Source organism: Nyctereutes procyonoides, unplaced genomic scaffold (assembly GCF_905146905.1).
Source record: "Nyctereutes procyonoides isolate TBG_1078 unplaced genomic scaffold, NYPRO_anot_genome, whole genome shotgun sequence".
NCBI lineage: Eukaryota > Metazoa > Chordata > Mammalia > Carnivora > Canidae > Nyctereutes > Nyctereutes procyonoides.
The window spans coordinates 10,398,324-10,423,172 of NW_026575146.1; the positions used below are offsets into that span (position 1 = coordinate 10,398,324).

The following is a 24,849-nucleotide window of genomic DNA, read 5'->3' on the forward strand; positions in this document are numbered from 1 at the left end:
GTGGGGCTGATTCTGTTCTCATGATTGTCTTAAATTCCATGATGTCAGCCCTGTAAGTGATTGCTCTCACAGGCCTTCCAGAATTAGGCTAGTATGCTAACTTTGGCTATTCAAATTTTTTATATAGGCAAGGGTCCTGCAAAACATATTTGTGTACACACACACACACACACACACACACACACACACCGTAGCAGCAATCTTATACAATGCAGGTTAAATCTACATGATTACCTGCCTCTTCTTCTAGGCCATTGACAGATCCCAAGAACTTCTAGGAGCCAGGAATTCTAAAAACACAGTCATTCTAGTTGTGTGTTTAGGCCCAATCTAAGGTATCTGTGATTAAAACCCAAAGAACCTCCTCAGAGGTTTGTACCAGCACCAAGATGCTACATCAAGTAGGGAAAGGGCCATGAGGCCTAAAATGAAGCCAAAGAAAACATTGGGAGCCCCTAGGCAAAATATCAATTACTAGGTTCACTATAGTCTGACCCAGGATCACACCCTGGTTCTCTACAATGGCAGCCCCAAAGTAATGACACCTGATTATTTCACCCCAGTTTGTGAGGGTGAGCACAGATGCAGTACTCTAAGATGAACCAGACAAGAATGGCAAGAGATTGCCCTTACCTTTCAACAAATTGCACCCCTAAATTTCTCTATTATTCTTTATTCTACAAGAATAATGATCATATTTTCTCTCCATGAAAGATAGCATCTTTCTCTGCTTGTAAAATCCAGACTCTATGTGCACTGTCCTGAGGCAGCCAGTCACCCTATTCAGCTCTCCCGAATGACCTTCCACTTAACACTTTTCACCAGTTACCTACTGCTAGGTAGCAGTGGTCTCTACCATAGGACCATTGCTGGCTGTAAAAAAAAAAAGCCAGGAAAACAAAACAACAACAAAAAAACTAGTACACAAGCTGCCTGCTGTTTGCACCTATTGCTGTGGAGTTGAGCCAAAAGTCCTCTTTTGTCTGGCTAGCTCTTTCACTGAGAAATATCACTTTCACATGCCTTATGATTTTGCAACAGTAGTGCCCCAGGCCTTGTCAGACAGGAGAGGTAGAGACCGTAAGGAACTAAACTGCTATGCATAATCATGGGAAGGCTTCTTTATTAAGAATAGGATGACTAGTGTGACATTACCAAGACGATGACAGAAATTGTTTCTTATTTTGTTCCTCCTCACAAAAAGGACAAGTAGCATCTATTCAAGAACAGGATACCACTAAGAGAATCCTAGCGCACGAGGGTGAGGCCAAAGAAGCACTGTGAGCCTCCAAGATCAAAACAATGCCTTAGAAGGATAAGAGAAGTGGCTACATATTGACTGCATTGCCCTCCCCCAGAACAGGGCAGCATTATGTGTAGAGGTCTCCTTTGAGCCTCCAGGTCTTCCAGTGGCAAAAAAGAACCCAGGGGGACAACCAGTCTCCGCCGGCATTGTGAGTCGCTTCATAGGGAGCCTCTACTCTAATATTGCACCACAAGGATTACAGAGAAATTTGTAAGGCCCAGCCACCAAAAACCTGTAATGGAGAAAAGGGGAGGGCCTTACAAGAACTAGCACAAAGATCTTGGCAGACCAAGTTCACGCCTGCAGTGCCCAAGCAGTAATCCCAACCAGTGGCTTTGTTCATCTATAGAACCAAGTTGGGGCTGCATTATGACAGGCAACTCATGGGGGAGGTGCAGGTCTGTCTAATATCCTAAAACAAGTTTTGCCAGCCCCAGAGCTGTTTTGCCCATACCCTGGCAAGGTGCTGAATCAGAGCCCCACCTGCTGTGGAGATGCCTTCCAGCTCCACCTGAGGAAAAGGGCTGATGACAAGTCCTGGAAGCTGTGCCGCCCAGTGGCGCTGGAGCCAAGAGATAAGTGAACAGAGCTGGTCTCCTCCAGAGCACAGCCAGTACCAAGTGTAAAGGTTTCCTGTGCTATATTTGGGCAGGGGGATTCATTCACAGCCAAGGCTGAGAGTAGCTCCTGGTCCCTCCCCACCAGACAGCCCATTTTGGAAGTTGAGGATAGCCTGGAATGGCTCCTTTCCTCCTACCCAGGCAAGGGGGCTGAAACATAGCCCTACCAGCTGTGGAGAGTTTTTTTTGTTTTTTTTTTTGTTGTTGTTGTTGTTTTTGTTTTTTTTTTTTTTCACAGAATATTTTTTTATTACTCTACTCCTTGTACCATGCATGGAAACAGTGTGTTTCATTTTTAAGTCCAAGAGAAAAGATAATTCCCAGATAGCTGGAATTCACAGACAGAATGAAACATCCAAATTTCTTCATTTGAAGTTAAAAAGTACTTTAACCGTAGGCAGCATCAGGCAGAGCAGACTCCCATGCTGCACCCCTGTGAAACTAGGTTTTCCCCGAGCAGAGAGGTCTCTTCTTGCCAGAACTGGTTTCCCTGCTCAGAAGGTTCAGAAGCCGGTTACCATACTGCTCGCTGGACCCCGGACAGCTGCCCGTGGTCTGCTAAGTGACGGAAGACAATACGACTAAGCCTCCAGCGTCGCTTTACACCACGTGGACGGGATGTCATAACACACCGATTTCGGATTCTGACAGGACAGCTATCCCGGGGAAGGGCGGCAATTTCTCCATCAGCCACTTCCTGAAGATCTTTTGGCAAGATGGTATTCTTTCTGAGTGAATTGATCCATAGCCTCTCATCTGCATATTCATAGGCCATTTTTCGTCTCTTCACATCACGCAACATTTTCCAGTCCACGTAATAACCTCGAACTTGGCCTGAAGCTGATGAAGGAACCATCTGCCGGACGGTCCGCAGCAGAGAGCCCAGCATGGAGGCCGCCATGTTGTCTGCTGGCCCCATCAAATCAGAACACTGGTGAAAACAACTGAGAGCTGTATAGCCCAGTGGTGCTTGAGTCAAGAGTAGGGCAGACAGAGCCAATGGTTTGCAGAGCAAAGCCAGTTGGCCCTGTTTGGCCAGGGAACTCAGGATGCAACTCGGCTTGAGTTAAGACAACAAAGAGCTTTACTGGCTATAGAGCTGCTTACACCACACTTGGGCAGGGAATCTAATTCATAGCCCCACTCATCACTGAATATAGCCTTTAGCCTGTCTGACGAGAATTTAACCAGAGTGCACATGAAGCTGCAGGGCACATTCAACAGCCCTACATATAGTGGCACTTGAACAGCATAGCTGGTGGCTTCCCTCATCTGCAGAGAAAAATTGGTGGGTTCACCTGACCAGGGGATTCAGTGCACCCTCAGGCCTGACTCAGGTCCTCAAACAACAAGCTGCTTAGGCCTGGGCCCTGGCCTATTGTCCTCCCAGGGCTGGGATGCTAATTTATAGCCTCAACTGCTATTGAATATAGTACCCAGTCCCAACCAGCTAGTAACCCCGACCAAAGAATTCAGGCAACTGTGGGACCTATCCTACAGCCTACTTGGGTAAGGAGCCAAGCCAGTACTCCTATACAACTGTGCTCAACCAGTGGCACACCCCCCTTTCTCCATCATTAAAGCTCAAACAGTTGCCTCACCCAAAAATAGACAATAGCAGGTCTCACCTGCCCAAAGATATTACCAGAAGACACACCTGGAAACCCAAACTGAGCTAACTGGTAAAAAAAAAAACTAACTCTGCCAAAGAAAACCTGTAAAGTCTGGAAAAGGAGCCCCATTACCAACATAAAGAAATAAGGATTACATACACACACATACACACACACACACATATCAGGTAAATATGACACCGCCAAAGGAAACTGGTAAAGCTCTAATAACCGGCCCTAAAGAAATGGATATCAATAAATTCTATACTGTACCTAATATATTTTTTTAAGGTTTTATTTATTTATTCATGAGACACACACACACACACACACACACAGAGAGAGAGAGAGAGAGAGAGAGAGAGAGAGAGAGAGAGGCACAGACACAGGCAGAGGGATAAGCAGGCTCCATGAAGGAAGCCTGAAGGGGTTTCAATCTCAGGTCTTCAGCACCAACCCTGGGCTGAAGGTGGCGCTAAACCACTGAGCCACCTGGGCTGCCCTCTGGACCTAATATTTACACTGTATGTTAACTAACTGGAATTTAAATAAAAACTGGAAGAAAAAAAAAGAAATGGATACCTGTGAACTGCAAGTCAAAGAATTCAGAATAATCCTCTTTGGAAAGTTTAGTGAACTATAAGATAACACAGACAAGTAAACAAAATTAAGAAAACAATGCATGAACAAAATGAGAAGTTTGAAGGAAATAATAACCATAAAAAATAAATTCTCAAGTTAAAAAATATAAATTTGATAGAATTTCAAAAGTAGATTTGACAATGCAGAAGAAAGAATCAGTGACCTGCATGACAGGACATGGGAAATTACCCAGTTAGAAGGGCAAAAATTAAAAAATGAAAAAGAATGAAGAAAGCCTATGAGAATTATAGGACACGATTAAAAAAAACACAATATTTGCATTAAAACTGTTAGATCTATCAATGAATTTAGTAAATTTGCAGGATTCAAAATTGATACAAAACTGATACAAAAATACCAGTAGTGTTTTTATATACTACAACAAAATTTCTTTAAAAGAAGTAAAGAAATTAATTTCATTTATAATAAAATACTTAGGAATAAGTATTTATAAGGAGATGAAAGAGCTCTAACCTGAAAACTACATGACACTGAAAAAAGAAATTAAAGAATATAGAAATAAATGGAAAGTTATTCTGTTTTCACAGACTGGAAGAATTAATATTGTTAAAATGTCAGTACTACCAAAGCCATCCTTTGATTTAATGCAATCCCTATCAAATTTCCCATGGCACTTTTTAAAATAGAAAAAAAAACTAAAATTTATGTGGAAACACATAAGACCCCCAAATAGTTGAAGAAATATTGAGAAGGACAAAGGAGGAGGTATCACACTGCCTAACTTCAAGCTGTACTATAAAGCTATACTCATAGAAACCAGATAGTAATGGCATAAAAATAGACAAATAGACCACTAGAATAGAATTTGAAAGCCCAGAAATAAACCCAGGCTTATATGGTTGACTAATATTTGGCAAGAGAGCCAAGGGTACTCAGTGGAGAAAGACAATCTCTTTAATAAATGTTGCTAGATAATTGGATATTCAAATATTTAAACAAATGAAATGGAACCCATACATTAGAAAGTGGAGGAGGGACAGTAATACATCTTCCAAATTGAGAAGGTCCTTTGAGACCAAAAAGGAAAGTAAGCCACTCCATACTGTTGACACAGTTTTATTCAGGGTAACTTACTGACAGTGGGATTGGACGAATAGATGACCCAGTAGCAGCTATTCTCCACAAAGTGCAGACTTTAGTCCACAGCTTTTATAGAGTGAGGGGCATCATGGTGAGGTCAAAGGGTAGCTATCTAAAGTGGTGCCATCTGCGTGCCAGAGAGAAGTTCAAAACCAGCCTTCCTGCATTCCGGGGAGGGCATATATTAACCTCCATGTCATTGTGCCGACATGAACAAGGAGGGCCAAAGATAGAGTCAGTATTGTCAGCACTCCTACACTGTATCTTTCACCACCTAAACTTAACTTGAAATAGACAGAAGACCTAAATTCAATGCCTAAAACCATGAAACTCCTACAAGAAAGCACAAGGAACAAAGCTCCCTGGCATGGGTCTTAGTAATGATTTCTTGGATAGGACACCTAATGCACAAGCAACAAAATCAAAAATAAACAACTGGGACCAAATCAAACTTAGAAGCTTTTGCTCAACAAAAGAATCCATCGACAAAGTAAAAAGAAAAACCTACAGAATGGGAAAAAAGTACTTCCAAGGCATGTTAAAGGGTTAATATCCAAAACATATAAAGAACCTCTACAACTCAAGAGCGAAAAACCAAATAACCCAATCAAAAAAATGGGTAAAGGACCTGAACAGACATTTCTCCAAAGAAGATATATGAAAGTCAATGGGTACATGAAAAGATGCTGAACATCACTAGTCACTAGGAAAATGTAAATTAAAACCACAACGAGCCCACCTCCATGCCTGTTAAAATAGCCATCCATCATCAAAAAAACAAGAGATGACAAATGTTGGCGAGCATGTGGAGAAAACTGAACCCTCACACACTGTTGGTGGGTAAATTGGTGCAGCCACTATGGAAAACAGTATGGAGGATCCTCAAAAAATTAAAATTAGAATTACCATATGATCCAGCAATTCCACTTCTGAGTATTTATCTGAAGGAAATCAAAACACTAACTTGATGAGATGCCTGAGCCCCCATGATCATAGCATTCTTCATTAATAATCAAGACACACAAGCAACCCAAATGTCCATCAATAGATGAATGGATAAAGAAATTTTGGTATATATAGAAATTTTGGTATATATATATAAAAATTTTGGTGCATATATATATGCAATGAAATATTATTCAACCATTAAAAAAAGGAAATCTTGCTATTTGGTACAACATGGATGGACTTTAAAGGTATTACACTAAGTGAAATAAGTCAGAAAAAGACATACATGAATCTAAAAGAAACAAGCAAACTCATAGAAAAAGAGATCAGACTTGTGATTACCAGAAGCAGGGATTGGGGGAGGGGGAACAGTAGGACAGTGGTCAAAAGGTACAAACTTCCTGTTATAAGATAACTAAGCACTAGAGATATAATGTACACTGTGATGACTAGCTAGCACTGGTGTATGACATAGGAGGAAATGCTAAGAATTATTATCACAAGGAGAAATTTTTTCCCCTTTTTTTGTTCTTTCTTCTTTTTTACCATATTTCTGTCAGATGGATGTTTGCTGAAGCAATTTGAGTAGTCATTTCACAATATATGTAAACCAAACCATTATGCTGTCGGGGAATACAGTCAATAATAATGTGATAACTTTGTATGGTGACTGATGGTAACTAGACATCATGGTGATCATTTCATAATGGATATAAGTGTTGAATTACTATATGGTATGCCTGAAATGAAGATACTATACATCAACCATATTTCAAGAAAAAAAGAAAAACCATCATGCTGTATACCTTGACCTTACATAGTGATGTCATTTATTTCTCAAAAAAACTGAGAAAAAAAATTTTTGAAGAATAGAGTGACTTCTCTTAGAGGCTCTTACAATGATATTAGGCAGAATTACTACAAACTGTTTTTAGTCTGCATGCATGTCAACTCTATAAAGTAACATCACCTATACTTTCAAAAATAAACTACCATACAGAGCAAGTAGACCACCTGCATTACACAGCTAGGAAGTTATAAAGTCAAAATTTGAATTCAGGTCTTCAGACTCCAGGCTTTGGACATGAGCAGTATTGTCTCTTATAATAAACTTTGCCTTTTTAACTTCTCCTTAGCAACATGCTTAATTTTCCTGCAAATAGTAAATCTCGTTACATTCTTGCAGGATGAAAGAGTAGCATAATTCTTGTAGCTACCGAAGTCCAGGCATACAGTGGGTGCCTAATAAATACCTACTGGCATATATTGACCCTATCTTTAGGATAAGTTAGAGTAGGTAAGTTATTTACCAAATTTGGACAATTCAGAAGGGGCTTATGTGACTCAAAGTAATTTACAGCTTGCTCAAAGGGCCACATGTGTGTCCACAGATCAGCTGCCACTGGGTCATGCTGAAGGATCAGATCAGGAAGGAATAGAGCTCCTAGAAAGAGACACTGGAGAGCCAAACACAGCCTGTTTGGTAATTGAGTATCCTCTCCAAGCTTTCGTTCAGAAATAATGTGGGGCTGACCTCCAGGTCGTCATCCGAAATGGGCAGGCTATTCCCTCTTCTTAGCTTGCCAACAACCCTGATCCAAGTACCTGAGTTTTGCTTCTGTTGACAATGTTGGGTTAAGGTTTCCAAAACTTCTAAAGCAAGAGTGACAGATGTAGCCAAGACACACCTATTTATCCTTTTGGAAGAATTGCTAAATTAAAGTTATTCTACATACCCTTCAATTGAGACATTTGTTGACACAATACAAGTATACCATCTCCTTCAAGAATAGATGGCTTTCTCTGGCTGGAATCATAACACGAATGCAAAGAGACACCTAGTGGACCAACATGGTAAGTACACTAGTTAGCTGGAGACCAATACTGAAAACATTGACTCCCTCATTTAACACTCTTGTTTTCAATAGAGCTTTTTTTTTTTTTTTTTAGCTACCAGAGTTTTATTTTTTTTTAATTTTTATTTATTTATGATAGTCACACACAGAGAGAGAGAGAGAGAGGCAGAGACATAGGCAGAGGGAGAAGCAGGCTCCATGCACCGGGAGCCCGACGTGGGATTCGATCCTGGGCCTCCAGGATCGAGCCCTGGGCCAAAGGCAGGCGCTAAACCGCTGCGCCACCCAGGGATCCCTGCTACCAGAGTTTTAAACTCAGAAATTTAGGTTTTACAAATGAATATTTTGTGTTTCTTTCTAAAGGAAATGTTTGCTCTTCTATTTGTTTTTTCATTAAGCTATCTTACTGCATGAGTCCTGAGAAGTAATACAAAAATTATAGGACAGATTGTAATAGGCCAGACACTTCAGTTCACCTTTCCCTGAACACAGGTATGATTATTCTTCTGTTTCCATCCATTTCTAGACTTTGTGTGTGAGATTTTCCATTTGTCTTTAGGTTATTTTATTCTTGCTTTTAATTCAGTAAAGCCAAAGACTTTTTTTTTCCCCAGCCCAGCTTCCTGTGGCCCACCCAGCCTTGTTACTTCACACTGCCATTCTCACTCACACCTCACCTACACAGTTTTATATCCACATCCTCACAGTCAACTGGTGCACCTGCCACTCTTTCACCACCCTAGATAACATCATCTAACCTCAAAAGTAAAAGTCTGTCATCACAAAAAACAAGGAATCAAAAAAAAAAAAAAAAAACAAGGAATCATCTCTTTTTTTCTTTACCCCATATTACTGAAATTTGGTTATGACCCAAGTTCAGATTAGAAATCATTTTTAATTAAATAGGTATGCTTAACTGACATTAATATGACCTCAGGGACTCACGTTCATAGGATTCTAGATCTGAAAGAAGTAGGCTTATTCTGGGGGGAGGCAGATGACATTTACACAGTCTGATTACTCTCCGATAGTCGTGCTGTAAAAACCCATGTGGATAGTCCCAGGAGAATGAAGTGCCCAGTGCAGAACAAGAAGCCAAAGGATGCTGAGACTCTAGATGTGGAAATGAAAAAGTGATTTTAGAAGTAGATTTTCCTCCCAACCACTCCAGCTAAAACTGGGTGGAACAGAGATGAGCTGCCAAGCCTCATCCTTCCCAAATCCTATCATGGACAAAACAAGAAAGTCCTTACTCCACAGTTTTCAATACGTAAAGTGGTCTTTACTTTCTCCATCACATATTTGATGATGAAATGTTGAAACCTTTCTCTTTAATATTAGGAATAAACCAACCATGTTCACCATCATTCAACCACATTGTATTAGAAGGGCTCGTTTAAGAATCAATTTAAAATTATTTTAATTTTTATTAAATTTTTAAATTGATTAAAATTAAATTTAAAATTAATTAAAAATAAAAACTATAATGATTAAAAATAAGAAATTAAGATTGTATTTTCAGATGGTATTACATGTGGAAAAGATCCTACACATGAATTATTAAAACTAAAAGGTGGAAGAGAAGGGTTGCTAGATACAAGGCCAATATGTAAAAATCAATATCATTTTTATATACTACAAAAATAGCACTAAAATAAAATTTTTAAGAAAATACATATACAGCAACATCATCAAACTTTCACATAATTAGAATGAATCTAACAAAAGATGTGTAATACTTCTACAAAGAAATTTGTAAATCTATAAAACATTGAAAGAAATTAAAGAGCTAAATAAATGGAGAGGTATGTCATGTTCATTAATTAGTTGACAACATTCAGGGGAATATAAAGATGACTGTGGTTAGTGTTTTTAATTTGCTGCTAATTCTACTATCTTATAGTCTTAAGGATTATCCTACCTTTTCTTCTAGAACTTTTATTGTCTGCCTCTCATGTTAGATTGGCACTCTACTTACAATTGATATTTTTTAAGATTTATTTATTTATTTTTAGAGAGCAGGGGACAAAGGGAGAGAGAGAATGTCAAGAAAACTCTGCACTGAGTACAGAACCCCAAGTGGGGCCCAGTCTCATGGCTCTGAGATCATGATCTGAGTGGAAACCAAGAGTCAGATGCTTAACCAACTGAACTTCCTAGGTACCCCTTCTACTTACAATTCATTTTTGATCATAGCTTCAAATAAGAATAAAGTTTCATTTTTTAAATTAATTACCACTGTTTGAGTATCATTTATTGAAAATACATCTACTTCCTCTTTGGCTCTAACCATAAAGGAAAATCTTCATAAGTTGGAACACTCTGAAATTAAGAATTTCCACTTACCCAAAGACAACATTAGGGATTGTAAAAGCAAGGAAGTGAATGAGGAAAGATATGTACAGTAAATTTTACTTATATAATCCTATACCAGAATGTATGAAGGAGTTCTATAAATCATTAAGAAAGAAGCAAAAAACCCAAGAGAAAAATGGGAAAGGACTCAATAGCCATTTTACAAAAGAGGATATCAATTAGCCAAATACATAATAAAAGGTGCTTAACCTCAGTAACAATCAGGGAAATGCAAGGCAAAATTGCTAAAATCATGAAATTTTAAAAGACTGACAATACCATGTGTCAGCAACATTGTAAAACTAATTTAAAAAACTCTCAAACACTACTGTTGGGAGTGTACATTGGAGCAACCATTCTGGAAAACTGTTTAGCAATATCTGCTAAAGTTGATCACATGCATAGTCTATGATCCATAAATTTTACTGTTAGGTGCACATGCATCAGATATGCATGCACATGTACACTGAACACATGTATAACAATGTTTCTAGCAGCTTTATTAATAATAGCCAAAATGTTCATAAAAACCCAAATGTCCATCAACAGGAAAGTGGATAGTCATACAATGGAACACTACTTAGCAATAAAGAGGGAAAAAATTACTTCTACTCAGAGTCACATAATACTGAGAGAAAGAAGACAGACACAAAAGAATATAAATAGGCAAAACTAGACCATCATTTAGTAAAGTACACTTGGGTCATAACAGTATAAAAGAAAGCAAGGAAGCCATGAACTACCACAAATGGAACTACTAAAAGAAAATTTAAATCAAGAAGGAAATCAAATGAGAAATATTTAGAATTTACCACCATTGAAAACACTATGCATTAAAATCTTTAAGGGATATAACTAAAGTATGTTTTAGAGGAAGATGTATATCTTAAATACATTCAACAAAATGCAAGGAGGAATGAAAAACAAATAAGATAAGGGCTCACCACATGAAAATGGAAAAATAGCACACTAGCAAACCAAGAAAGAAATAGGAAAAATAAAAGCAGAAATCAATGAAATAGAAAAATATAGAGAAGATTAATAAAACACAAAGCCAGTTCTTTGGACAAAACTTAATAAAATAGAACTCCAGCAAAACTGATAATGAGAGGAGGAGACATTAGGTACAAATAAAAACTTCTGAGTGACAGCTCTTAGCCTGCCAATTATTCAGCCTGAAATTAACTTCAAAAATTTTATTCAGATGCAGGCAAACGATTAAGAAGAAATCTAATGTAGAGAGATTGCCTGATAACCCATGTTGCAACCTGCTCTCCTGAAAGAAGAAAAATATTCTTTGCCCAAATCTATCTTATTCTTCCATACATTGGTCAGAGGGTGTAAAAATCTAATGGAAATTGGAAACAAAGTACGGAGAAAAGCAGAAAAAAAAATATTGCCTGTAAGTTTTTTCCAGGCAAAATCACCTAATATTTAAAGATTATTGTAACATATAAGGACAATTATATACACTCAAAATTCAAAATCAGGCAAGTTAGAAAATTACTATCCTGTTTCTGAGTCTGCTTCTTTCTTCCACCTACTCATTTTGTCCCCTTTTAACAGAGATCCCACTTCTCAATGCTCACCAGAAGGATCTTCTCTTGGACATTTATTAATCTTTGTCTCACCAGCTCCTTTTACTTCCTCTCCTTGTGGCACTGTCAATCATATGGTCCCACATCCCCCCAAACAGGGGCCAGCATATGGCTTAGGTTTGCCAATCATTCACTCATTTATTGAATATTTATTGGCTAACTACGAAGCAGGCATAGTTTTAGTCTGAAGATAGAACACTGAAGAGATAAAACCTCCTTGCCCTCCTGAGATTTACCTTTCATGGGGGTAAACAATTAACAAGATAAATAAATAAAATAAACGACATATGATATGGAAATAAATGAAGAAAAATATAATAGAGACAAGTAATTTAGAGGGTTGTCATTTTAAATACATGAAGGAGAACATTCTCACTAAATCCATGACATTTGTGTGAAGACCAGAAAGAGGTAAGGAAGCAGTCAGTGGAAATCTAAGGGTGGAGCAGCCAGGTTTAGAGAACAGCCAAGGCAGAGGCCTGAACTGGGAACTGAAAATGTGTCTGGCATGTGTAAGGCACAGCAGGGAGGCCAGCATGGCAGAGGATGAGTGTGCAATGGGGGGAGAGAGGTAGGAGATGAGGCCAGAGGAAATATGGGAGGCCAGCTCATGAGGATCGTGGGTGGTCTTGTCTTTTGAGTTACTGTTAAAGACTTCGGCTTTTCATGAAGTGAAACAGGCCAGCTTTATAGAGTTTGATCTGACACACATGTTAACAGCTCTGGCTTCAGCATTAACAAGAGAATGAAGGAAGCAAAAACATAAACCCGGAGGCCAGTTACAAGGCTACCGCAGTAATCCACAGAAGATATGAGAATGCCTTGGACCACAATGAAGGGAGAGGTGTAAGAAGTAAATGGACCAAAGTATTTAACATCTTTGTCACAATGGCCAATTCAGAAAAGAGGTTAAGGTTAGCCAGGAAATTCTGCCTACAGCATTGAGGAAAGGGACGTCATTTTTTTTCCTGAGATTTGAGCCATGAGCACAGGGCAAACCTGGAGTTAGCAGTGACCACCTTGGTGACCTCAGTGACTCGGTGGGGAGGATAGAGAACAAAACCAAAACAGTGACAGGAGAGCCCAAGGAGAGAGGAGGAAAAAGAAATCTTCCTGTGCCACAAAGTGCTGAACTAGACATATTTAAGAAGATGAAGAGCTTAGTATGACTTATGGAATTGCAGAATTTCAAAGGCATACAAAGAATTCTCAAAGTTTACCAATGGGATAAAATGGTATCTACAAAGAAGCAAGAATAACATCAGATCTCTTACAGGCAACATGGAATGTTAGAGGTTATCCGAGGAATGCCTTCAAAGTTATGAATCCAAAAAAAGGTATACATAAAATTCCATATCCAAACGCACAATTAATCATGAGGGCAAAATAAAGACATTTGCAGACATGCTTATTCTCCATGTGCCTGATATGAAAGTATTGCTTGATAAAATATTTTGATAAAAAGAAAAATTTAAGGAAGGAAACATGAAATATAAGAAAGGCAAGAAAACAAACAAATAAATAAAACCATGAAATTAAGACTCAGAAAAAGATGACCATACAGTGGAAAAAAAGCCCCGAAGTATAAAATAAATTCAGAATAATCTATTAAAGCTGATCTAAAGTATGGTTTCTTATTTCCAGTTCCATATTCCTGGCACTGATTTTGCAATCAATTCTTACTGCACTTGGAGTTCCATTTAATTTCAAGTTATGGTTTTATAGAAAAGAAAAAGAAATAATGAAATATGATTAATAACACAAATGAAGCCCAGAGATACATTGACATATGAGGGCCATTTTTTTCTTTAGACATTTTTTCCATAATTCACTATTTCTATACCTTACTGCTTCCTTTTCAATAATCCTTGTTTTATTTATTCCTACCTAAAATTAGCACATGAAATACGTGCAATTAATACAAAGACATGAAAATTACTTACCTACATGGTAAAACATAAATGTGACTGATTCAGGAAGGAAAATTGTTTTACAGAAATGCCCAATTCAAGACTTTCCAGCAAAATTCATCAAAGAGGAAATTATTGACACTCATTAAATCTAGTTTTTCTTTCCTCCCTTGTGCCCCCCAGAAGACCACTGGCCCCAGGTTGTTGGGAGAGGTCACGTGACTAGTTCTGACCCATCAGCTCTGGGTGGAGGTGATGTGCATCACTTCCAGTCTAGGGAAGAGTATGAGTGCTCCACTTTCTCTCTTCACCCATCATGACAAACCCTGAAGCCACCTGCTAGCATGGTGGTGCCACGAAGAGGTGGAGCTTCCATCAGCCTGAGAGATCATGTGGAGAAGAGGGGACTTCCCCTCTCGTGTGACCAGAACATACAGTGTGAATAAGAAATAAAAATTCCTTGTATTAAGGCAGTGAGGTTTCAAGGTTCATTTGCCTCCACAGCATAGCCTTTCCACCCCCTGATGAGAGCTCCCTGTGCCTCACTATTCATTTATGAAAGTCTTTGCTAAATTTCTTTCTTTCTTTTTTTTTGCTAAATTTATTTATGTTTAGATTTTTCCTGTGTAAAGTAAACTGACATATACCCAAGGTCATTAAACCCTTTTCTGGACACTTTAGATGGAAAGTAGTTTTATTAGGAAAGACATCGGTATTTCTATGGAGTATAATAAACAAAGGAAAAATGAAATATCTGGCAATCAGAATATTTTCCTCCCTGAGTAAGCTTATTCCTCCTCCTCTCCTCCTCCCTATGCTCATTGTACATAAATGATAAGTGCAGAAGATTTTCTGAGAAAGTGCCCAACTGATTTGTGAAAATAACCTCAAAAGACTGAGACTTTCCACTAATAATCTCTCAGTTTTGGGTTCTGAATTCTCATAATTGGGTTCTGTCGCTTAGAAAGCTATATCTGTATTTTTGAACCAGAATTTAAGAGTACACAAATATTATTTAGCCAGAAAAAAAATACCACAAATGTTAACCTGTTCTCTTGATAATTTGAAAAGCTTACAGATTCTCTTTCAAACCTTAATATAAATTTGTTTTTTTTTTTTCAGCTAGCCAAGTCTCTCTTGGTAATCCAGTTGTCCCCATTCCTGTTCACATTGGCATATTTTGTGCAAAAAGAAAAAAAAAATCATGAGCCTTCAGAAGAAAACATATGTGGTCATCTATTCCTTAACTGCCAGCTCACAAGATTTTAACATAGAGTTTATTTTAAACTAAGCCAGAAATCCTTGGAGTCCCAGTTGTTTTTCCATTAGAGGTATGAAATTCGGCCCCACGTGTTTCTGTTCTGGAAAAAGTCCATTGATGCTCTAAATCACCTGGTAACATAAATTAAGTAGGTCTTAGAACATAACCCTCATAGGCGCAGCAGGAAAAAATGAATTGGAAAAATACAACCTTGTGTTCAAAATGTATCACTTAAAACTTCACAATATTCACTGCCCAGTAGGAATATGTCAAAATAATTAGACAAGCATTCTGTACTTAAGAATGCTCTGAAATGTTGGTGGGAATGTAAAATGGTACAGCTGCTGTGGAAAACAACTTAAAATTTAAAATAGAATTAACATATGCCCCAACACTTCCACTTCTGGGTATTTACCAAGTATTGAAGGCAGGGTTTCAATGAGATACTTCTACATCTATGTTCACAGGAACATTATTCACAATAGCTAAAATGTGGAAGTAATCCAAGTGTCTATCAACAGAGAAGTAGTTAAGCATACTGTGGTACATACACACAATGGAATATTATTCGACTTTTAAAGGAAGGAATTCTGACCTGTGCTATATAACGTAAGTGAGCCTTGAAGGCATTACACTAAGTGAAATAAGCCAGTCACAGAAAGAAAAATACTGTACAGTACCACTTACAATGAAGTACTTACTAGCACTTCAAAATCATAAAGACAAAAAGTATAATGGTGGTTGCCAGGGGCTGAGGGGAGGGGAGATCGAGAGTTATTGTTTAATGTGTATAAAGTTTTAGTTCTACAAGATGAAAAGAATTATGAGGATGGATGGTGGTGGTAGTTGCACAGTAACATGAATGTATTTAATACCACCAAACATGGATATATTTGATATGGAATAAAAATGGCTCACATGGTAAATTTTACAGTATGGGTATTTTACCACAATTTTTAAAAGTGAAGAAACATTCTATGAAGAACTCAAAATAATCATGGGACCAGAGATGTAGGGACCTGTAAGTAAGAACTAAATATGAACTCTCTGGTTTCATCACACATACTTGGACTAAGAATCATGCCTTTAACATACCAGAGTTACTATAAAAACAAAGATCCTTTACTATTGCTTAACGACAATGGTAAAAATGAAAATTATTAATATGCTTTTGCATCAAGTTGGAGGGTGTTTTATTATCCTAGTAGCTGGCTCAATGCTTTCTTTTAGGTAAACATCTAACTTTTCTAGAAAAAAAATACTATAATAAGTCTCTTTGTTGTAAAATCTGGGATCCAGAAGTGTTTCAATGCATGCAGAAAAGCCTGCATGAGGCAATGAGGGGAAGATGGGAAATTGAGCTCAGAAAATGATATGATAGAAGTAATATCCACAAGGTTGGGGTAAGGAGAAAGCAATGATTAGTCTGAGCTTTGTCTTCATGTTAGGTAAAGCCAAGACAGCAGCAAAATACTTGAAGAGATCAGTTGCTGGAAACTCAAAGAAATCATTACCAGATGCACTCTACTCTTAAAGGTCATAAATTTGGGGGTTTAGTGAGAACTGTATAAGAATCTCCAAGAGAAACAGATGCCTCAACTGATGACAATATCATCCATTCATCTCTCATAACTAACACTGATTGAGTACCTAACTGTACACTAAGTTTTGTTCTAAGAGCTATGGTCAACTTAACTCATCAAATCCTTGCATCAGCTTTAGGAGGTACTAGTACTATCTCCCTTCACCAGGTGAGGAGAGTGAGGCACATACATGTTAAGTGAAATAACCAAGGTCACATAGCTAGTAGTGCCAGAGACGAGATCAAACCCAGGCCATCTGAATTCAGAGACTGTCATTTTCACCACTATAATGTCTGTGACTTTGTTCAGCACAAGAATTTCTATAATGCTTAGCAAAACTCAGATTATCTAATTTGGTCATTGGCTGACTATCATCTTCCATAAGAATTGTCAAGTTTTATGTTATAAGAGTCCATAGAGTTCATCTAACCTAGTGTTTCCATCAATGCAAGGTTGCCTCATTACATATCTTTTTCTGACAACAAGCCAGGTTCTTTCCACATACCTTTCATAACAGGAAGGCCCCTAATCTGAGTGTCAGAAGTGTTTTGCTAGAAAAAGTACTTGACACTTTTAAAGGTAGTAAAATCCACCAATTTTTGTCAATACCTTTGAGTAACTAGTTTGCAAACCACCAATGAAAAGCATAAGTAGGAAAACTATCACTTAAAATTCCTCAACGGAGGCTCCTGAGTGGTTCAGCAGTTGAGCATCTGCCTTCAGCTGAGGATGCGATCCCAGAATCTGGGATTGAGTCCCCCATCAGGCTCCCTGAGGGGAGCCTACTTTTCCCTCTGCCTGTATCTCTCTATGCGTCTCTCTCTGCATCTCTCATGAATATATAAGTAAAATCTTTAAAATAAATAAAATATAAAATAAAATAAAATAAATAAAATAAAATAATAATAAAATAAAATAAAATAAAATAAATAAAATAATTCCTCAACGAAACATCAAATGTTATGGGGTATAAAGGGTTCTTTACCATAGAAGGCAATGTAAGAGTATTATTGACCAAGTCACACAATCTGTCTCATGAATAAATGCATATCTTAAATACACCTATGTTGAAACAATAGAACTTTATGTGTTTAAAGACACATAAACAGCAAACCTATGCACTAAAACTAATTTTTTTTTGTCAGTGAGTTGGACAACCACAACAATGGGTTTTAATAACTACAGAAGGAAAAGAGAGGGCAATGCTCACCAAAAAGCATGATGGAGACTAATGGGTCAGGGGTAGCAATGTTTCAAAAATAGTTGTAATATAATTGGGAGTGGTAGAAAGTGCATGCCAGTGGCAGTAGTGATTATTATTATTATCGTTTGGCTCATAGAAAAATAATGGCACTTAAATTAATATACTAATACTTTCTGAAAAGTTACCAGATTTTCAGTAGTATCCTAAGAGTCACAAACCCAAAAAATGTGTCCTTGATAGATAGTTGTGAAAAGAATGCTTCCCTTGTTGGGGCATCTGGGTGGCTCAGTCAGTTAAGTGCTCAACTCTTGATTTCAGATCAGGTCATAATCTTAGGGTCTTTTTTTTTTTAAGATTTATTTGTTTATTCATGAGAGACACACAGAGAGAGAGAGAGAGAGGCAGAGACACAGGCAGAGGGAGAAGCAGGCTCCATGCAGGGAGCCTGACGTGGGACTCCATCCCAGGTCTCCAGGATCACGCCCTGGGTTGAAGGTGGCGCCAAACCGTCGAGCTGCCCGGGCTGCCCTAATCTTAGAGTCTTAAAATCAAGCCCTGTATCAGGCTCTGCACTGGGTGTTGAGCCTGCTTAGGATATTCTCTCTCCTTTTCCCTCTATCCCTCCATCTTTGCTCCTGCTCTATCTATTACTTTCTTAAAAATAAATAAATAAAGCTTCCCTTGCATTTCCCAGCAAGGGGGCTGCTTCTCCCTCTCCCTATGTCCCTCTCTGTCTCTCTCTCTGTGTTTCTCATGAATAAATAAATAAAATCTTTTTTAAAAAAGGGAACTAAGACATATAATAATTCTTTTTAAATTACTTTATAAATATAAAATCAGAAGAATGATGAGAAGAATTACACACATATTCAAAGAACTCCAGTGTTGCTTAGATCATTAGTGATGAACTTTAAAGGCAAGAACATCTTAGGATTGTTTTACTTTTATATTATAATTATTAAATGTAAATATTTTATTTGAATCAGTAGTAAATTTATATCAGTAAATGCCTCATTTCTAGAGCATTCAATTTGCATTTGGGCATCTAAACACACTTGCTTATAAAAATAAATAAATCCTTCACATAATTATACTTCTATGGTACTTTGATAGTTACAGTATGTTCCTGACCACTGAGAGGGGCAAAAAAGATCATTCTGTATATAAATTGTTTTTCTAAACAACCCTCCCATTGGAAAGCAATTACCACCAAGAATCCATTTTCAAGGGAAATCCAGAGGACCAAAGATAGTTTGTTGTTTATTAGTTCTATTAGCTTCCCTCTGCATTAATCCTATTATAGTATGGTTCACAAATTAGAATAACAAAATGGAGTACAAGCCCTTCAGGTCATAAATATCACTAAAAAAATAATAATTCATTTTGAACAATTTTCAATTACATACCAAAAGGCTATGAGTGCCCTCGTTCCAGTTCTGTTGCCTCTGATCTGTACAAAAAAAAAAAAAAAGACAAGAAAGGGGTCATAAAGTTTCTGCCTGGATCCAGTCAAAATCCTACCACATCAACTCCAAAAAGAGGCAACAAAATAGTAAGTTGCTCATCATAATAACAACTCCATGTCTCTCTTGAAAAATGACACAGGAAGTTCTAACTCAAAAGGAAAGAAGACCTAGGTAGTCAACTAGCAGGAAATCGTCAAAGCTGAGATCCCCTGGAATTTAATGTCTTTTAAAAGATAAAGTGAAAATAATGTTCAAATCCCTTTGAACACTACTCAAGACATATTTTTCTTTTACTTTTAAATATCTTGAAAGATGTACACATGGATTTAGAACTTCCATCTGTTTTCCTGGAATCCTGTCAGTGGAAAAGTGTTCCATATTAGTAATAATCATCCCATTCATTGCCTAGACCATAAGTTTAAAAAATGTAGATTTTCTAAGACTTCATTCTTTAGGGCAGTTTTAGACTTATAGTAAAACTGAGAGGAAGTTACAGAGATGTCCCATTTACCCCCTGCCGCCGCATGCATATAGCCTCCCCCATTATCAACATCACTCACCAGAATGGTATTTTTTTTTTTACCAACAATAAACCTACACTGACACATCGTGATTAGCTAAGGTCCACAACATACCTTACAGTTCACAGTCAGTGTTGTATGTTCCATGTTTATAGAAAAATATACAGTGATATATATCTATCATTATAATATCATGTGATATAATATAGCATTTTCATTTCCCTAAAAATCTTCAGTGCTCTGTATATTCATTTTTCCTGCCACTAGCAAACACTGAACTCTTTATTGTCTCCATAGTTTTGCCTTTTCCAGAATGTCATATAGCTGCAATCTTACAGTATGTAGCCTTCTCAGATGGGCTTCTCTCAGTAATATGCATTCAAGTTTCCTCCATGTCTTCTCATGGCTCAATAACATATTTATTTTTAGCACTAAATAATATTCCATTGTCTGAATGTATCAATTTCTTTATCCATTCACCTACTGAAGGACACCTTGGTTGCTTCCAAGTTTTAGCAATTTGTGAGTAAGCCGCTATAAACATCCATGTGCAGGTTTTGTGTAGACATAATTTTTCAACTCCTTTGTGTAAGTACAAAGAAGCATGATTGCTGAGCTATACGGTAAAATTATATCAACTTTTTAAGAATCCACTGTGTTCCAAAGAAACTGTCTTCCCAAGTGGCTCTACTATTTTTGCATTCGCATCAGCAATGTATGAAAGCTCCTGTTGCTCCACATCCTTACCAGCATTTAGTATTGTCTGTGGTCTGGATTTTGGCCATTCTAATAGGTGTTTAAGTAGTTATCACAGTTCTGTTTTAATTTATTTGATGACATATGGAACATCTTTCTACATGCTTAATTAATATGCTTATTTGCCATCTGTATATCTTCTTTGATGAAGTGTCTGTTAAGATATTTGGTCCATTTTTTAAGAAGGTTATTCTCTTATTGTTGAATTTTAGGAGTTCATTGTATATTTTGGATAATAGTCGTTTATCAGATATATCTTTCGCAAATACTTTCTCCCAGTATGTAATTTGTCTTCTAATTGCCTTTATATTGCCTTTTCTCATTTTTAGAGAAGTTTCTCATTTTAATGAAATCAACATATTCTTTTCTCTCATGGATCACATCTTTGAGGTTATATCTAAAACAGTATCACCATATTCAAGTTTATCTGGTCTTTATCCTACACTATCTTTTAGGAGTTTGATAGTTTTGTATTTTATACATAGGTCTATGATACATTTTTAAACATAATTTTCTCTACCACTTCCATAAGTAGAAATAATCATGTTTGTGAAGGGTGTATGGTCTGTGTCTAGATTCATATCTTTGCATGTGGATGTCCAGTTATTCCAGGACCATTTGTTGAGGAGACTCTCTTTGCCCCATTATATTGTCTTTGTTCCTTTGTCAAAGATCAATTGATCATATTTGTGAGGATCTATTTCTGGGCTGTCTATTCTGATCCATTGATTTGTTTATCTTTTTACCAGTACCACACTGTCTTGATTACTGAAACTTTATAGTAAAAAGTTGAAATTGGGTAGTGTCAGTCCTCCAACTTTTTTTTTCTCCTTCAATACCATGTTGGCTATTCTGGGTCTTTTCTCTCTTCATATAAACTTTAAAATCTATTTATCAATATCTAAAAACTAAATTGCTAATATTTTGATTGGGATTGAATTGAATCTATGGGTCAGTTTTGGAAGAACTGACATCTTGACAATATTGAGTCTTTGTATCCATAATAAACATGCAACATCTCTAATCATTTAGTTCTTCTTTGATTTTATCCATAAGAATATTGTAGTTTTCCTCATATAGATCTTGTATATATTTTGTTAGATTTATACCTAAGTATTTCATTTCTTGGAGACTAAGGTAAATTATATTTGCATTTTTATTTCAAATTTCCCTTGTTAATTGTTGGATATCAGAAAACAATGGATGTTTGTATATTAACCTTGTGTCCTGCAACCTTGCTATGATCAGTTATTATAGTTCAAGGAGGGTTTTTTTTTTTTTTGTCAGTACATGTCACCTGAGAACAAAGAGAGGTTTATATCTTTCTTCCACTCTATAGATATTTTATTTTATTTTCTTGCTTTATTGTATTAACTAGAACTTCTAATATGATGTTGGAAAGGAGTAGGGAGAGGAAACATCCTTGCCTTGTACCTGATATTAGTGGAAAGCTTTCTCACCATTAAGTATGGTGTCAGCTGTAGGCTTTTCTGTAGGTAGTCTTTATCAATAGACTATCAACTATCAATAGATAGTTCCCTTCTCTTCCTAGTTTACTAAGAGTTCTTAACATGAATTGCTGTTAAATTTTGTCAAATGTTTTTCTGTATCTATTGATATGATCATGTGATTATTCTTTTTAAATCTATTGATGTGATAGGTTGCATTGATTTTTTAAATATTGAACTAGCCTTACATAACTAAGATAAATCTCACTTGGTTATGGTATATAATTCTCTATATACTTTTTTGGATTAGATTTCATAATATTTTATAGGGTATTTTATACCTATGTTCATGAGAGTTATCAATCTGTAGTTTTCTTGTAATGTCTTTGTCTGGTATTGATGTCAGGAAAATGCTGGCCTCATAGAATAAGTTAAGACATATTCTTTCTGTTTCTATCTTCTGAAAAGATTGTAGAGAATTAGTATAATTTCTTCCTTAAATGTTTGATAGAATTCGCCAGTGAACCCATCTGAGACTAGCGCTCTCTGCTTTGGAAATTTATTATTGATTCAATTTCTTTAATAGATGTAGACCTGTTCAGATCATCTGTGTCTTCTTATGTGAGTTTTGGTAGAGTGTGTCCTTAAAGGAATCGGTCCATTTTACCTAGATTGTCAAATTTGTGGGCACAGAGCTATTCATAGTATTCTTTTATTATTCTTTTAATTTCCATGGAAGCTGTAGTGATGTCACCTCTTTCATTTCTGATATTAGTAACTTGTATCTTCTCTCCTTTTTTTCTCAGTTAGCCTAGCTAGAAGTTTTTGATGTTATTGGTCTTTTTAAAGAACAAGCTTTTGGTTTCATTGATTTTCTCTATTGAATGCCTGTTTTCCAGTTCATTGATTTTTGCTCTAATTCATATTATTTCTTTTCTTCTTCTTACTTTGATTTGATTTGTTCCTCTTTTTCTAAGTTCCTAGAATGGAAACTTAGATTATTGATTTTAGATTTTTCTTCTTTTCTAATATATGCATTCAATTCTATACATTCCCTTCAAGCACTGATTTTACTGCAAGATTCTTCTTTTTTAAGCCTATTTATTTATATCTCACAGTAAAATGAGATGGCAGAAAAACATGCTCTGTAAAGGACAGATACATTTTAAGAAGATCTGTTTTTTAATGACTCATTTGTTTTAAATATTTGGGCTTTTTTAACATTTTAAATTTTACTCCAACTTTTCGTTTTTTAAATTCTAAAACTATAAGAAAGCTGTGGGAATATTTAACAATGAACACCTAGATAGCCTTCACTAGATTCCTAAATTATTACCGTTTTGCCATATTTGCTTTATCTCTGTCTATATGTGTAAATATTTTGCCAAACCATTTGAAGATTACTTATAAAGACATTTCACCCATACAACTTTATCATGGACATCACCTCACACCAATCAGAATGTCTAAGATCAACAACCCAAAAAACAACAGGTGTCAGAAAGGATATGGAGAAGGGGAACCCTCTTGCAATATTAGTAGGAATGGAAACTGGTGTAATCACTCTGGAAAATAGTAAGAAGTTTCCTCAAAATGTTAAAATAGAATTTCTCTAAGATCCAGAAATCACCACTGGATATTTATCCAAAGAATAGAAAAATACTAATTCAAAGGGATACATATACTCCAGTGTTTAAAGCACCATTGTCTACCAGAGCCAAATCACGGAAACAGCCCAAGTGCCCATTGACTGATGAATGGATAAGGAAGTTATGGGTTATAGATATAGATACATAGTTTAGATAAAGATATATATATACATAAAAATATCTGTGTATATATACATATATATGTATGTGTATATATATATTTATAATGGAATATTACTTAGCCATAAAAAATAATGAAATCTTGACATTTGTGATGACATGGATGGAGCTACAGAGTATTGTGCCAAGCAAAATATGTCAGTCAGAGAAAAACAAAAACCATATAACTTCACTCATATGTGGAGTTTGATAAACAAACCAAATGAATAATGAGGGGGGTCAAAAATAAAAAGAGAGGTAAACCAAAAAACAGACTTTTAATTATAGAGAACAATCTGATGGCTAGCAGAGGGGATGCAGGTGAGGTAATGGGATAAATAGGTCATGGGAATTACGGAGGACACCTGTGATGAGCACTGGGTGATGTATGAATCACTACATTTTACACTTGAAACTAACATTACTCTGTGTGTTAACTAACTGGAATTTAAATAAAAACTTTAAAACAAACGTTAGCATGTACTTCCTAAGAACACATATCCTACCATAATAATACTAATAAACGTAATAATAAACATACTTGGAGGCACCTGGGTGGCTCAGTGGTTGACTGTTTGCCTTTGGCTCAGGGCGTGATCCTGGGGGAGCCATAGGGAGCCTGCTTCTCCCTCTGCCTATGTCTCTGCCTCTCTCTGTGTCTCTCATGAATAAATTTTTAAAAAATAAACATACTTGGGAAATTTGAAGTGATATAATTATCTAAAATGCAGTTCAAATTTTCCCAATTGTCTCAGTAATGTCCTTTTTAATCTGGGTATTTATATTATATTTTATTTTAATAAAAAATTAGGGCTCACTCAAGGTCACCACTGCATACAGTGTCTTATGTATA

General features: G+C 36.6%; 2 protein-coding genes across 3 annotated transcripts in view; both read right to left on the reverse strand.

Moving 5' to 3' along the window:
- The window catches only part of IPCEF1 (interaction protein for cytohesin exchange factors 1), a 166,010-nt gene that overhangs the window by 94,344 nt on the left and 46,817 nt on the right, over positions 1 to 24,849 (reverse strand). For both annotated transcript variants that reach the window (XM_055309938.1, XM_055309937.1), the window contains exon 2: positions 19,404 to 19,447. The gene's annotated coding sequence lies outside the window, so the exon portion shown is untranslated. The remainder of the gene's footprint in view (positions 1 to 19,403; positions 19,448 to 24,849) is intronic.
- On the reverse strand, positions 2,158 to 2,830 carry LOC129499898 (28S ribosomal protein S14, mitochondrial-like). The gene has a single exon (XM_055309939.1). The coding sequence runs from the start codon at positions 2,825 to 2,827 to the stop codon at positions 2,441 to 2,443; it is 387 nt and encodes a 128-aa protein (XP_055165914.1). The 5' UTR covers positions 2,828 to 2,830; the 3' UTR covers positions 2,158 to 2,440.